The sequence below is a fragment of the Furipterus horrens genome, unplaced genomic scaffold (assembly GCF_987537825.1).
Source record: "Furipterus horrens unplaced genomic scaffold, mFurHor1.1.pri manual_scaffold_6, whole genome shotgun sequence".
NCBI lineage: Eukaryota > Metazoa > Chordata > Mammalia > Chiroptera > Furipteridae > Furipterus > Furipterus horrens.
The window spans coordinates 36,268,042-36,282,891 of NW_028327176.1; the positions used below are offsets into that span (position 1 = coordinate 36,268,042).

The following is a 14,850-nucleotide window of genomic DNA, read 5'->3' on the forward strand; positions in this document are numbered from 1 at the left end:
AACCATATATTAGTATTGTATTTCTGATTTTGCACTTATTCTTTGTATCATAACTTTCATTAATAAACATCAAAATTAGTAAAAGTTTTATAGGCCAGGAAAGTTTGTATACAAAAGGAAAAAACTAAGCTTTTTGCAAATTATTTTGATTAATAATTTTCTTCTGCAAAATGAAAGATGGTATTTCTATCCATGTATAGTTATCAGACTTTGGAGTCAGACTTGGGTTTGAATCCTGGCTTACCACTCACTGGCTGGCCTAGTGACATGATACAAGTAACATAACCTCAGCAGAGTCTCACTTCCCTCATGTGCAGATGTAGTTGTGTGAGACTGAAGAGACTGTGGTACATACAGTGCTTAGCACAGTGGTACTACGGTGTTGGTCCTTACCAAACACAAGCTATTATTAGTATAGCCTATTGTTAAGGACTGTAATAAAGACTGTTGTTTTTCTTTAATTTGTATGAATTTATAGAGATTAATGAGCAAATATCACAGTTTTGGTACAATTCAGATCTATAATTGTAAAACAGCTCATTTATCCACGTGTCCTCTTTTCTGAGAGATAAAACCAAGGTACTTGTAGGGATTTGACTGAAGTTTCTGCACTGGCTCTTATTTCTTAGGGATTATTTGGGCAGCCATGGCAATTAACACGTATCTAAAACCTCAAGCCTAAAAATGTTAACTTTTTATATTAGGTTTTCATCAGATAATTATTATTTATTGACCATCTAATAAGTGAAATACAAAAGTGCTACAAAAGACTAATATGATTCATAATCTACATATTTAGAGCTATAAAAGACTTGGCATCTTTTATTTACACATTCATTAAGTAACTTAGGAGTGTCTGTTTTGTGCTAGATACAATGCTAATGTCCTAGAGAAGGGTAGATGAAAAGGTAGATACCTACTCTGAAGAAGTTTACAGTTTAGTATGGCATCTAGAAAGGAACTTAAAAGCTACCTCTTATAATAGTGTAAGCTTTCCCTGATACTCTTAACCCTCAGCTGAGGGATACAGCCCTCTTGTGTGTCACATAGCATCCTGTGCTTGACTATAGGCTACTTGAGGACAGAGACTGTGTCTTACTTATCACAGAAGAAAAAGATAACTAAAATAAGATCTCAGCTGTTGAATAACCTACAACTGAGTGATAAAGACATATATAAACTACTAACATAAAGAAAGAACTTCAATATAAATTTGCATGAAATAAATGCTACAGAGTGTATGCTGCAGGAGGTGGGGTGTTTTACAGGGTATTTAGAGGAGCTGGCATTTAAATGGACTTTAGAAGGAATGGTAGAATTTCCATAGGGAAGGATGTGGGGAACAGAATCCAGGATGAGGGAACATCTTGAACAAAGGCAGAACAGTACATGGGTTGCTTGAGGAATAAATAGGAAGGAATGGCAAGTGAGTGGACTCTGGCCAGAACATTGGGCAGGGACTTGTTTGTAGCTGATCTTGAATACAATTCTAGGGTGTCTGGATTTTTCTCCTGCAGACAGTGGGGCGTTGACAAGGATATTTGTGCAAAAGGGACTTCAGTTTTAAATGATGGAAAGAGAGAGATCAGATTCAGGAAGGGCAGTCTGGAAATTTCCAGTAATGTAGACAGGAGGTATAGAGGTGAAAATGGATATGGAGGAGAGCAATTCTGGAAACGCTGTGCAAAGGACCACGAGTAAGGATCTGAGGTCTCCATTTAAGAGTTTTATCTCAGAGGTGACGGCAGAAGCTCTGGAAGGGGCTGAGCTCACTCAGGAAGAGTACAGAGAAAGCAAGCCAGTGGAGGCCACAGAACCTTGTACGAAGCTTGTATTTAAGGGGTAGGTAAGTCTTCAGATTTAGAAGAAGTGATGTTTTAAATCTACTTTAAAAAGATGAGGAAAACTGTCTTTGGAATGAAGTGGTTTGCCTCCAGTTTACAGCAGAGCCCTCTTAAAACCCAGGTGCCCCTCCCTGTAACTTGGAGCACTGTTAGTTTAATGTTCTACTCTAGTTTAACACTAACATTGAAAATCTCACCTACCACCTTTCCTATCCTCATCTATCTTGGTACAACAGACTAAAAACTTGGATTTTGGACTCCTTTATGTCAAACAAAGTATCCTATATTTCTTATGCTTTCTAGCAATAGCCAAGAAAATTTTACCATTGGGAACTACAGGGCAAGCTGCCTATATGGACACCATTTAAAATTATAATGTACTATATGAATTGATGGTAGGAATTGTAAAAACATAATTAAATCTACCTTATGTTTCAAAGGTAATAAGTTAATCTTTTTCTCATTGTTTTTATATCCTTTATGTAAAAAAAAAAAAAAAGCTACGCCCTGCATTTTCAACGCTGCAGTCTCTGTATTATCCCCAAATACCTTGCTATATACGGAAATGGAAAGATTTTGCTCAAATAAGCCCAACCAAATGATTTCATTACAGAAGTTTTACAGATTTTGTTGCTATTAATACTGCAGTCTTCAATGCTATGTCCCAACTGTGGGGTTTGACATTCTTCTTTTAACTCTTAATTATCGAGAGAAATATTTATACCTCAAAGTGGGAGGTCTGAAAAGAAAAGATAGGAAATTTTGATATATATCATCTTAAAAAGCAAATACTATATAATGGGGCCAGTTCTCATAGCATCATCCTTGCTGAACAACAGAATTAAATAATATGTGGATATTATCCTTTATTTGGCTGGAAGAACTGAACTTTGAAAATGAACCATTATAAGCCATGATTAATGAACTGTTTATAACTGAAAAATTCAAATAGAGGTCTGTTGATAAAATGAGCAAGAGCACTAAATACTAAAAATTGATGGCCCATATTTAGATAACGAAACATCTTTTATTCTCAGAGAATGGATTTTAGCCATTTGAATGTTACATAGTAAATATTCCTATTAGAATTCTCATATATGGACTCATGGCCTACTCCAAAATATCTCAAACATATTTTGATATTGGCCAATCATTTTCTAGCACAGAGTTTCCAGAAAAAAATGATGCATTTTTTTGTTTTTAAATTTTTCTTCAGTTATTTTGGGTTTCTTTTACATTTTTGTTTTTCTTAAGCATATTTTACTAACATATAATACACATATAGAAGTGTTTCACAAATTAAATACCCCAATGTATCCAGCACCCGGATCAAGACACAGAACATCACCAGCCCTCCAAAATCCACCCTCATACTCCCTTCCAGTAAACAGGTACCCACCACCCAAACTGTTGGGAGACAGTTCTCACGGGTCTCTGATATTTCTGCACAGCTTGCGAGCAGAGACACTAACTACCTTTGTTCAGAAAATCTGTTCAAGGACATCAGGGAGTAGCTTTGGAATACAGATAGTGTTTCCCTCCAGCGCAAAGAGCAGGTTTGCTTATAGCCTTGAAAAAAAAAAGAGATTGTGCTTTTTTGGAGAACAGTGTAGGCTTACTTACTGTTCAGTATAATAAAGATAATGTCTCTTTTCACAGCAAAGGGCGGGCTTGCTTACTTTCCATTACAAAAGATTCAGGTTCCCCAAACTCAGGGTTCCTCTCCTGCAACGCAAACCACCGAGCTCTATGTTGCAGAATTAGGAATTAGGGCTTAAGGAGCTGTTACAAGTACTGACACTGGCTATTGTGTTGTATGGTCCTTTATTTCCGACTCAGCATCCATGCTGGAGGCAGGCTAACTTGTTAGTTTGTGAGTACCATAAGATCTCATACCCTTCACTGTTTTTGATCATAATCACTATTCTGATTTCTACTACCATAGGTCAGTGTAGTAACCTTTACTTAAACTTCATATAGAAATGAAATAATATAATATGTACTCTTGTGTTGGGCATCATGTTTGTGAGATTCGTATTATTGCGTGTAGGCATAGTTCTTTATTTCTCTAAACTCATTGTGTGAATATTTTAAAACTTTTTTATTTTTTCTACTAGTGATGGATCTTTGGGCAGTTCCCAGTATTAATTATTAGAATTGTGCTGCTATAAACATTTTTATGCGTGGCTTTGTGAATATATGTAATTCTATTGGGTATATTTCCAGAGTTGGATCAGAGGGTATACATAGGTCCTGACAAGCAATTACCTAAAGTTTGTATCAAGCTACTCTCCCACCAGCAGTGTATGAGCACTCTGGTTTCTCTGTGTGCTTTTCCACCCTTGTTGTTTTCAGTCTTTTTAGTTTCCTTTTTCAGACTGAAATGCTTTTATTTACCATTGTGCATGTGGGGAAAGATAAATATGCCAATGGTACACTCCCAGTTTTACACAGGAATCTCACTAATGCTTTTGCTATGTAAAAAGAGTAAATTGGCAAGACAATTAGAGCCACAATTTTTTTCAGTTAGTTTTCATAAAGACAATTTCCAAAGTTTTCAGTCTAATAAGACCAGGTTATTTGAATTATATTTCTAAAGTTTTTAAATATATATTTTATTTTATTTTTTATTATTTATTTATTTATTTTTAGAGAGAAGGGAAGGGAGGGAGAAAGAGACGGAGAGAAACATCAATGTGTGGTTGGCTCTCGTGCACCCCGAACTAGGGACCTGGTCTGCAACCCAGGCATGTGCTCTGACTGGGAATCGAACCGGTAACCCTTTGGTTTACAGGCTGGCACTCAATCCACTGAGCCACACCAGCCAGGGCAAATATGTATTTTATTGATTATGCTATTACAGTAGTCCCAATTTTTTCCCTCTGCATCCCTCCACCTGGAACCCTCTTTCCCTCCAACAATACCCCCCCCCCACTTAGTTCATGTGCATGAGTCATGCATATAAGTTCTTTGGTTTCTCCATTTCCTATACTATCCTTAACATCCCCATCTATTTTGTACCTACCAATTATGTTCTTAATCTGTGCATCTTTCCCCCATTCTCCCTCCTTCCTCTTCCAGCTGATAACCCTCCAAATGATCTCCATACCTATGATTCTGTTCCTGTTCTAGTTGTTTGCTTAGTTTGTTTCTTTAGATTCAGTTGTTGATAGTTGTGAATTTGTTGCCATTTTAATGTTCATAGTTTCAATCTTCTTTTTCTTAAATAAATCCCTTTAATATTTCATATAACAAGGGCATGGTAATGATGAACTCCTTTTAGCTTTACCTTGTCTGGGAAGCACTTTATCTGCTCTTCCATTCTAAATGACAGCTTTGCTGGATAGAGTAATATAGGCTGTAGGTCCTTGTTTTCCATCACTTTGACTATTTCTTGCCAACCCCTTTTTGCCTGAAATGTTTCTTTTGAGAAATCAGCTGATAGTCTTATGGGAACTCCTCTGTAGGTAACTCTCTTTTCTCTTGCTGCTTTTAAGATTCTCTCTTTATCTTTAATCTTTGGCTTTTTAATTATGATGTGTCTTGATGTGGTCCTCTTTGGGTCCAATTTGTTTGGGACTCTATGTGCTACCTTGACTTGTATGTCTATTTCCTTTACCAAATTAGGAAAGTTTTCTTTCATTATTTTTCAAATAAGTTCTCAATTTCTTGCTCTTTCTCTTCTCCTTCTAGCAATCCTATGATTTGAATGTTGGTACATTTGGAGATATCCCAGAGGCTTCTTATACTCTTCTCATTTTTTTGAATTCTTGTTTCTTCTTGCTGTTCTGGTTGAACGCTTATTTCTTCCTTATGTCCCAAATCATTGATCTGAATCCTGGCTCCCTCCCCTTCACTGTTGGTTCCCTGTAGATTTTTCTTTATTTCACTTTGTGTAAACTTTATTTCTTCCTTTATGTTGTTGTCATACTCAATGAGTTCTTTGAGCATCCTGATCACCAGTGTTTTGAACTCTGCATATGATAGGTTGGCTATCTCCATTTCATTTAGTTCTTTTTCTAGGGTTTTGTTCTGTCTTTGAATTGGGTCATATTACTTTGTCTCCTCAACTTGGCAGCCTTCCTGTGTTTATTTCTGTGTATTCGGTAGAGCTACTTTGACTCCCTGTCTTAGTAGCATGTATATTGTAGAAAAGGCACCTGTAAGTTGTGTGGGACAGAGCCAGGGTGGGGCAACCCACTTCACCACTTTCTGGCTCTGTGTTGGGGGAGGGGTGGGAGAGGGGACAGTGCTGCTGCCTGGCCTCTGAAGGTTTGCCTGGCACTTACCCCATTTCCAGTCATTTCACCCACTCCCCGTATGCAACTGGTGCCCTTCCAGCTGTTGCTCTGTTAGTGAATCCCAGAATGGGTGGGTTTGCGTATGTTTTAAGACCATGCCAACCCTTTGAGCAGAATCTCCTGAAAATTTGTCAGTTTCTTCTGCTGCCTCAACACCCACTGGTTTTTAAAGCTAGAAGTTATGGGGATTTATCTTCCCAGAACTGGAACCCTGGGCTGTGTGGTCTGGCCTGGGGCTGGGATTGCTCACTCCCAAGGTATTCCTCTCAATTTTTATCCACCACACATGAATGTGGTACTGCCTCTTCTACCACCTCTCCACCCAAATCCGCATCTCCACTTCTCCTACAGGTCTGGATGAATGTGGCTTCTTTAAATCCTTGGTTGTTGGATTTCCATACAATTCAATTTTCTCACAGTTCTGGGTGTTATTTGTTTTGGGGTTTAGTTGTAATTCTCTCTGTGGTTGTGCAAAGCATATCTGCCTATGCTTCCACCTTGACCGAAAGTCCCCTAAAGATACAGTTTTAACAGAAACAAAATGAAAACTGTTATGACTATTTGCATAAGTCTAGGTTTTACAGGAAAGAGACTGATATTCCTCCAGATATTCCCAACTGAAAGCAAAAGAAAATCTACACAGCTGAATCTTCCCAGTAAGCAGAAACAGAGAAAGTGAAAGTATTATACTAAATCCTAGTGAAATAATGGCTCAGTATTAATCTTCCACATAAATAAGATCATATGAAAAAAAGAGAGAAAACATTTGAAGTCGCCCTTTTCTGTAGAAGAATCGTTCTCTAGGCAGCATAGTTAACACTTCAATCACCTTTAGTTCTCTCCTCCCAATCCTGAGAAAAGTATTTCTCCTCGCATTAGCACTGACAGAATAAGTATCCCTTCCTCACAGACTCTCAGTTAACCCCTAGGGTTCTTGGGTGATGGTGGTGGTAGTGATGGGGAGGAGTTTAGGTCTCCCATGGGAGGAATAAAAGGTCTTTTATGTGCTTGCAGGAAGTCTAGGTCCATCACTGGTTCTGGAGATCCTCGTTTACCAAAAGCCAGAAAATGGAGCTGACAGTGGATTTGAAAAGGTTCATCCATCAGCCAGGAGCCTAAGGGGTGGGGGCATAGCCAGTAGCAGGCAGCAATAGGTGACCAGAGGAGCAGGAAGAGCAATGGAGTTGCATATATCACATAAACCAAGTGGCCCACTGTTGGTCTCCCTTGACTTTATTAATGCCCAGCAATTACCCACAGGCCATGTGCAGAGCAGAGTGAGTAAAATAGCTTCTTTAACATAGGTGGTAGTACCCAGACTAGAGACCCTGGGAACAAACAAGGTCTAAACTATGCAGAAAAAGGCAGTGCAATCTATAGCATCATGTCTGACTTAGAGAAGTGTGACCCAAGGCCATGCAGCATGTGATGTTAACACTGAACTGCATGTGGACCACATGGAAGTGTAGCAGCATGGCCTTGAAGGGCTTAATCTTGAAGTTGAGAGAGCTGAAATGTTAAGAGGAAGGAGGGTGCAAAAAAGTCTGCACGCAAAAGTAAAAGTTTTACTCAGTGCTGGTGCTAAAGCACAAGTCCTGCAGGAGGTAGTTGGGGACTTTGCGCAGGAGTATTTTCAAGGGCACCGGTCAGCCAGATGGAAACCCACAGGGCCTGGGCATCTCCACTGGCTCCCTTATCTGGCGAGGTCTGGCTCTATGGACCCCTTCACGAAATAGGTAGTATTGCAGTGGATTTGGCCACAGGTCCTCTTTGATAATCTCAGCAATTCTGTCATACTCTGGAAGGCTGTGGTCTGACAGCCAGGCGAAGAAGCTACAGATGACGTCTTGGTTCCTACTAAGGGCTGGGGTTCATGGCTCGGGTGCCATATGATCGGAGTGGAAAGAGACACCACCTGGCTGGGGGATCTGACCTCATATTCACCTTGTTTCTGAAGTACAGGTTTCCTTGAAAGAAGAACTTGAACTTGTGGCCAGTTTTCGGGTGTCTGAGCTCCTTCACTTCAGCATGTGTGTGGTGCTGGAAGGCAGTGACCCAGAAGCCAGGGATATTTTGAATGATGTAGTTCCTCCCTCTAGGTATTATTGGCGCATGGCCCAAACTTGCACTCTAACTGAAGGAAGGCCCTTTTGGCCTGAGCATTCAGTGTCCAGTTCCAGCTGTACAGCATCCAGAGCATTCATGGAGAGTCCACATTCAGGGGCCAGCGCCCTGCCCCGTCCCTCGTTCTGCACCTCTCCTACCACTGTGCTTCCCCCCACCGCTTCCATTTCTTTACCTACTGCCCTCACCTCCCCATCTCAGCCCATCCTCCTCACCCACTGCTGCTGAGAGGATGGTGCACCTTTCAGTCTTTGCTTCCTTGGCCTTTGCCCCAGCCATCACCTCTGACCGCGACCTGTGCCAAGGTTTCTAAGGCCTTCTCCCCACCAGGGCTGCGTGGCTCCTCAGCTGAAAGACATTTTTCAGGCTACTGTCAGTTGCCACAGAGGCAAAGGCTGCTTCGGCCCTTGTGGATGGCAGGGCCTCCTCCTGCCCTGTTTGGCCACTGCATGACTGCGACCCCCACCAACTAGGATATGGGGTGAATGGCCACAATCCTCAGGGTTCTGGGGCACCCGCCTCTTCAGGAAGCTAGGGCAGGGGACATGCGACAGTTCCCAAGCTGCTCTCCCCTGTCTCTGTTATCACCTATGTCGCCTCTTCTTCCTCTTAGAGCTGCTGACACTGTTATAGGTCTGGGCCTCACTGGATGTGGTCAGGAGTCATGAGATTGCAGGTTTGAGAGAGAGGGATTCTCTGAACCCCGTCCAGGATGTTCATATTGGTGGCAGCCTGATCAGTGGTTGTTCAGTGTCCATTTTCTTTACAAAAGGTGGACTCACACAAACCAGCCTTTGCACCAGTCACACTTCAGTGTCGTATATTCACCGTTCAATATCGTGATACTGACTCTTCAGCCTTCTGACATCCATTCTTCAAAATCTCAGTAAAGTCTGTTACTATGGTCTCTCCTATTCTTACTTTTGCCACACTACTGGATATGTGATGTTATCGGTTGGTGGTTTTAAATTGCATTTACCTAATGTCTAACAAATTGAGAACCTTTCCATGTATTCTTTGGCCATTTGAATAACTTCTTTTTGTGAAGCATTATCCCCATTTTTCTACTGGGTATTGTATATTTTTTCATCTTGATTGGTAGGAATCCTTTATACATGCTAGATACACGTGTATAACTCATCAGTGTTGACTGAAATGCAGTAGACAATAAACAGACATAGAAACTAATTAGTTTGGAAGAAAATATTTCTACAAAGATAGCATGGAGCTTAAATGATTTTGGGACAGATACTACCATACCTTCAAGGAACATATAATCTATTTTCTATATTTATTAAATGCTCAACAGATATTTATTGTGTGCCTATAGCATGCCTGGCACTGTTCTAGACCCTTAGGGTATATTGGTGAATAGAACAAAGATTTCTTCCCTCTTGGAGTTTCCAGCAGAGGAGAGATATAATAAGTAATAACATCAGCAAGTAAACAATAAAACATATTAAAAAGTGAGAAGTTCTATGGAAAAAATTAGGTAGTGTTGAGTTAAGGGGATTGAGAGTTCTGGAGGTGAGGAGTAGGGAACATATTGTAGTTTTAAATAGGGTAGTTAGAGGAAGCCTTATTGAAAAGGTAAGTTTTTGGCAAAGACTCAAAGAAAATGAAGGAGTTAGCTAAGTGAATATTTTGGAGAAGAGCATTTTAGGAAGAGAGAAGAGCTAAGCCGAGGCCCTAAGACAAGAGCATACCCGTAGTGTTTAAGGAACTGGGGCAGAGTGAATGAGTAGGGTCTTATATGATATTGTAAGAAGTTTGGCTTTCATTATTTGGTGAAATGGGAAACCATTATAGGATTTTGAGCAGAGGACTCAAAATCTGATTTATGCTTTACATGGATTACTCTGGCCCCCAGGTAAAGAATAAGCTGTGTTGTGTGTGTGAGGCGGGGGAAGGCAATGGCAGATGTAGGGAGATCTTTTAGGAGATTATCAAAGTAATCCAGGTGAAAGAGATGATCTAGCTCAGACCAGGTGGTATCAATGATGGATACAGTATGATGGTAGAGCCAGCATGATTTTATGATGAACTGGAAATGAGATATAAGAGAAGGAGAGAAGTTGAGGGTGACTCCATGGATTTTTGCCCCAAATAGCTGGTAGGCCAGAGTTGCCAGAGTAGAAATAGGGAAGGTTGTGATGGAGCAGATCTTTCCAGGAAAACCGGAAGCTTGCTTTTAGACATGTTAAGTTTGAGATGACTGCTGGACAACGGAGTTGAGATACTGAGTAGGCATGATGAGTCTGGAGCTCAGGAGAGGCCTGAGATAGAGACACATACTTTGGAATAATCTGTATACCTGGTATGTAAAGCCAGAGGGCTGGATGAAATCAGCAAGGGTGTGAGTATCGATAGACTGAGCCCTGGGACCTCCAAAGTTACAAGGCCAGGCAGAAGAGAAGACTAAGGAGACTAAGAAGGGACCAGTGAGATAGGAGGGAATCTGAGAGTGTGCAATGTGCTAGAAGCCAAATGTGTAAAGTGAAGTGTGCAACAGTATGATTTAGTGCTGATGGGCCAAGTAAAATGAGGGCTGAGAATTGACCGTTGGGTTTCACAACAGAAGGGTCACTGATGACTCAATATGAGCACTTTTAGTGGAGTGGTGGGGGTTGGAATAGGTTTTAAAGGAAATGGGAAGGAAAAAGTTGGAGACAGTGAATATTAACAACTTTGGGGGGGAATTTGCTCCAAAAGGAAATAAAGAAATGGGGTCACTGCTTGACAAGAACGATTTTGGAAGAGTGGTAAGGTGGCAGTTTGGCTGTAATAAGTTTAAGGGAAAATGGAAGGGAGAAAATGAAAACAGCAAGTATATGCAACTCTTGAGGACTTTTGCTCCAAAGAAATGGGATGATGGCTGATGGGCCAAGTGGTCAAAGAAAATGTTTTTAAAACAGGAGAAAAAAAGAAAAGTGTGCATGCTGATGTGAATGATTCAGTGGGGAGCAGAAGCTAAAGAGAATCATTGGAGGGATGTCGTTTAATAAGAAAGAGCAGATGGAATCTAGTGCCTGGGTAGAGGAGAAGGAGTTGGCTTCAGGCAGGAGTTTGACAACTTAATCTATAGGAACTAGCAGGAAGGCAAAGTATGAGCGTGTGTATGCTGGTCAGTGGGTCAAAGTGACAGTGCAATCTGTAAAATTCTCTTCTGATTGCTGCCAGGTTCTCAATGAAACAGGAAGCAAGATTATCAAGGGACAGTGAGGATGAGGTGAGAGGTAGTGTGTTTCTGAGGAGAAAGAACGTATGAAATACTTGTCTAGAGAATAGAAGAGTGACTGGACTGTGACATATGGTATGATTGTCAAATAGCATTAAGGTTGTGAATTTGTATTGAATCGCATGAGCATGTCTGTGAATTTTTTCAGCCACATTCAGTTTACAGGTGCAGAATGAGTAAGCAGTTGGCTTTAGAGCTGGAATGAGAAGGGAAAGAGAATGATTACAGTTATCGACCTTAGGATTTAAGCCGGAGGAATAGAGGACATATAAGGATGAGGGACAGTGAAACGGTGGCCTGCTCGGTGGATGGGAAGACCCAGAAAATGGAAGGTCACTGGGATCACTACCAGAGTGAGTGGGAAGGATTAGAGAGTGGTCTGAGAGGACTGCAGGGGACGGGTCATAGACTTAGTCATTCATCCAAAGCAGGCTCTAGGGAGGCAAACTGAGAATGAGATGATTACAGGGGAGAAAGTCAATGAACCAAGAGGCCCGGGAGGGAAGGATCACTTCTGTATTGGGTTGGCCAAAGAATTCGTTTGTTTTGTTCTGTAAGATGGCTCTAGTAGCACTTAGTTATCTTTAACTTACTTGAAATAATTGTTAGATTGTATTGTGATAGCTGTCATATCAGCATGCATTAAAAAAACTTATCAGAATTGGTGAATTTTTGTTTAGCCATTTTAATATTGAAGATGGAATAAATACGCAACACTTTCAGCATATTACGTTTTACTTATTATTTCAAGGAAGTAAAAATGCAACTGAAACACAAAAAAAGATTTGTGCAGTGTATGGAGAAGGCGCCAAAAGTGGTTTGTGAAGTTTCATGCTGGAGATTTCTCACTGGACGATGCTCCACAGTTGGGTAGGCCAGTTGAAGTCAATAGTGATCAAATTGAGCTGTTAATTGAGAACAATCAACATTATGCTACGCAGGAGGTAGCCAGCATTCTCAAAATATCCAAATCAGTAAAGTTACTGGTGAAAATGAAAAACGTGTCTTTTATTTTATGGAAAAAATCATACAGATTTTTTGGCCAACACAATATATTGAAATCACTGAACAATAAGACTAGAGAGTAGTGAGAATGAGCCAGGAGATAAAATCCTTGAGAAATGAGGGGGAATGATGTGGGAGTAGCAACAATGCAGAGCATTAGGTAAAGTCAATTTCTGGCAGGACATTTAAAACTGGGTCTGTACGCTAGGGCCAAGGTTAATCATATAGCAACACCACCTTTGGCTGAAATCAGTAAGAAGACAGATGCCTTTAGAATTTCAGATTACTTAATGTCACAGATCCTGTATTAATCCTATTTTTTCTTTCTCAAAGTACTTAGAAGAAAGTTACACATATATTAGCTGATCAAAAATAAGGAATGTATATGTTTTTTTAAAATTGGAAAGTGAATAGTGATATCTTTGAGTTCAATGTGAAATGTTATTTTCTTTTGGGGTATGCCATTCTTCTGTGTCCTAGAGTATGGACTAGAAACTACTGGAAAGAACACAATATGAATTTAATCTGGGGCTGGAACATTCTTTCTATAAAAAAAAAATTTAAGGGAAATAAAAAGAGCTAATATAAAATATCTGAAATATCTAGTCAACCAGAGACAGAAACACATAGGAAAAGGTAGAGAGGGAGGAGTGGGGAAGGGAGAGAGAGAGAAAGAAAAAGGAAAGAAAGAAAAGAAAAATGTACTCTTCTTGGGAAGAATTAAATTTAGCCACAAATCTTCACATTATAGGATTGTGGAGTGTTTAAATTTCTGGGAAACAGAAAAGCCATGATGTTTTAAAAGATAATATAAGATGAATGAAGAGAACCTATGAATTATATAGCCTTTTTTTCCTTTGACTCCTCAAATATTATTGTTCAGTTCTTACTTGTTTTGAAAGGGATCTCTTACTCTTGACTTAAATTCTTCAGACAAGTATGTTTAGTGATTTAGCATACAGAACTCTTGCTCTTTGGACCAGGCCACCTAGTTTAGAACACTGAGGGCCTCAATACATGTTACTTTCTTAAGATTGATAAGAATGTTGGTAGACAAGAGAAGGCAATTATTCTTTGTTAATTTCCTGTTTCCCATAGAAAGTCCATTAAACTGTGTTTGGAAAGGGAATGGTAAAAAAAAGAAAGAGGGGGGGGACTTTGAGGGATTAGTCAAGATTATCTAGCTTTACAACAGCAGTCATCTCTGTCACCTTAGAAACAGCATATAGAGAAGTGGGAAGAAAATATTTGAGTTACCAGAGGATGGGTAACAATTTACCCTGGAAAAGTTAATACCTATTAGGTAATCATTTTCTATTAATGTATCTCTCACAGAGAACAAATATACATTATGGTATATTTGAAACAATAAGAGGCTATGTGTCTGCTTAGGGTGTTGGCCGGGCAGGCTGGCCCCAGGCTGGTAGCACCAGATGTCAGGGGTGACTCAGATCATCCAGGGTGACACAGAGCCATTACAGAAATCTTAAAATATAGTACGAAACATGATGTAAAGTTTGTTTATAATATCTAAATGTTAAACATACATACTCATTCTAGCATAATTGAGATTAAATTGTTAAAAATAATGATATTGGTACTATATCAAATGAATATAATTTAGTTAATCATGAAAAATTGAAATACTATTATTGGATCTTTAAAAAAATAGTGTGATCTTAAAAATAAAATGCATTGATAGTGTCATCATTGCAATAAGAGCTTATTTTTGAGCAAATTTTTCCAGCTGCTTTACAGACTCTTGCAGGCTCTACAGTAGCGGCAGAATGGTGAGCAGACTTTGGCCCTGACTCCTAGTATTTTCTTTTCAGCTCTCATTTAAAAAAACTATCTTTTAAATTTTTTTCTTTAGAAACAGCAATATTTTTTATGTTTGGCACATTGCATCCTCACTATACCCTATGAACAAGGTACTATCATTAGCCCCATTTTACATATATGAAACACTGAGGTTCAGAAATAAGTAACTTGCTCATGGACACATAGTAAATGGCAGAGTCAAGAAATGAACTGAGGCCATCAGACCCACAGCTCTTCCTCTTAAACACTGTGGGGTATGTACCTTGAGCCTTTTTCATGCTCGATTTCCTCATCTATAAAATGGGGTCCATAATTCTTATCTCTTGTGGTGGTTGTAACAATTAAACAAGATATGGAGTTTGGGAGGGGGGGCATTGAATGCTGTCTTTATCTGTTTCTGTATTATTTGATTTGTTATAATGAACATGAATTATTCATGCACTTTTTAATCAAGAAAAAGAATTAAGGCCTATAAGAGTGCCTGGCACAGAGAGGCTGCTAATAAAGTCATTGTTAT

General features: G+C 39.6%; 2 protein-coding genes across 2 annotated transcripts in view; one reads left to right on the plus strand and one right to left on the minus strand.

The window, feature by feature from the left end:
* ACYP2 (acylphosphatase 2) overlaps positions 1-14,850 on the plus strand; it is a 136,890-nt gene that overhangs the window by 85,743 nt on the left and 36,297 nt on the right. The window lies entirely within an intron of this gene.
* TSPYL6 (TSPY like 6) overlaps positions 7,792-14,850 on the minus strand; it is a 38,203-nt gene continuing 31,144 nt past the window's right edge. The window contains 10 exon segments of the mRNA XM_090280120.1: positions 7,792-8,009; positions 8,012-8,086; positions 8,089-8,261; positions 8,263-8,313; positions 8,315-8,445; positions 8,447-8,567; positions 8,569-8,620; positions 8,623-8,706; positions 8,709-8,785; positions 8,787-8,800. Coding sequence (XP_090136246.1) covers positions 7,792-8,009; positions 8,012-8,086; positions 8,089-8,261; positions 8,263-8,313; positions 8,315-8,445; positions 8,447-8,567; positions 8,569-8,620; positions 8,623-8,706; positions 8,709-8,785; positions 8,787-8,800 — 996 coding nt within the window.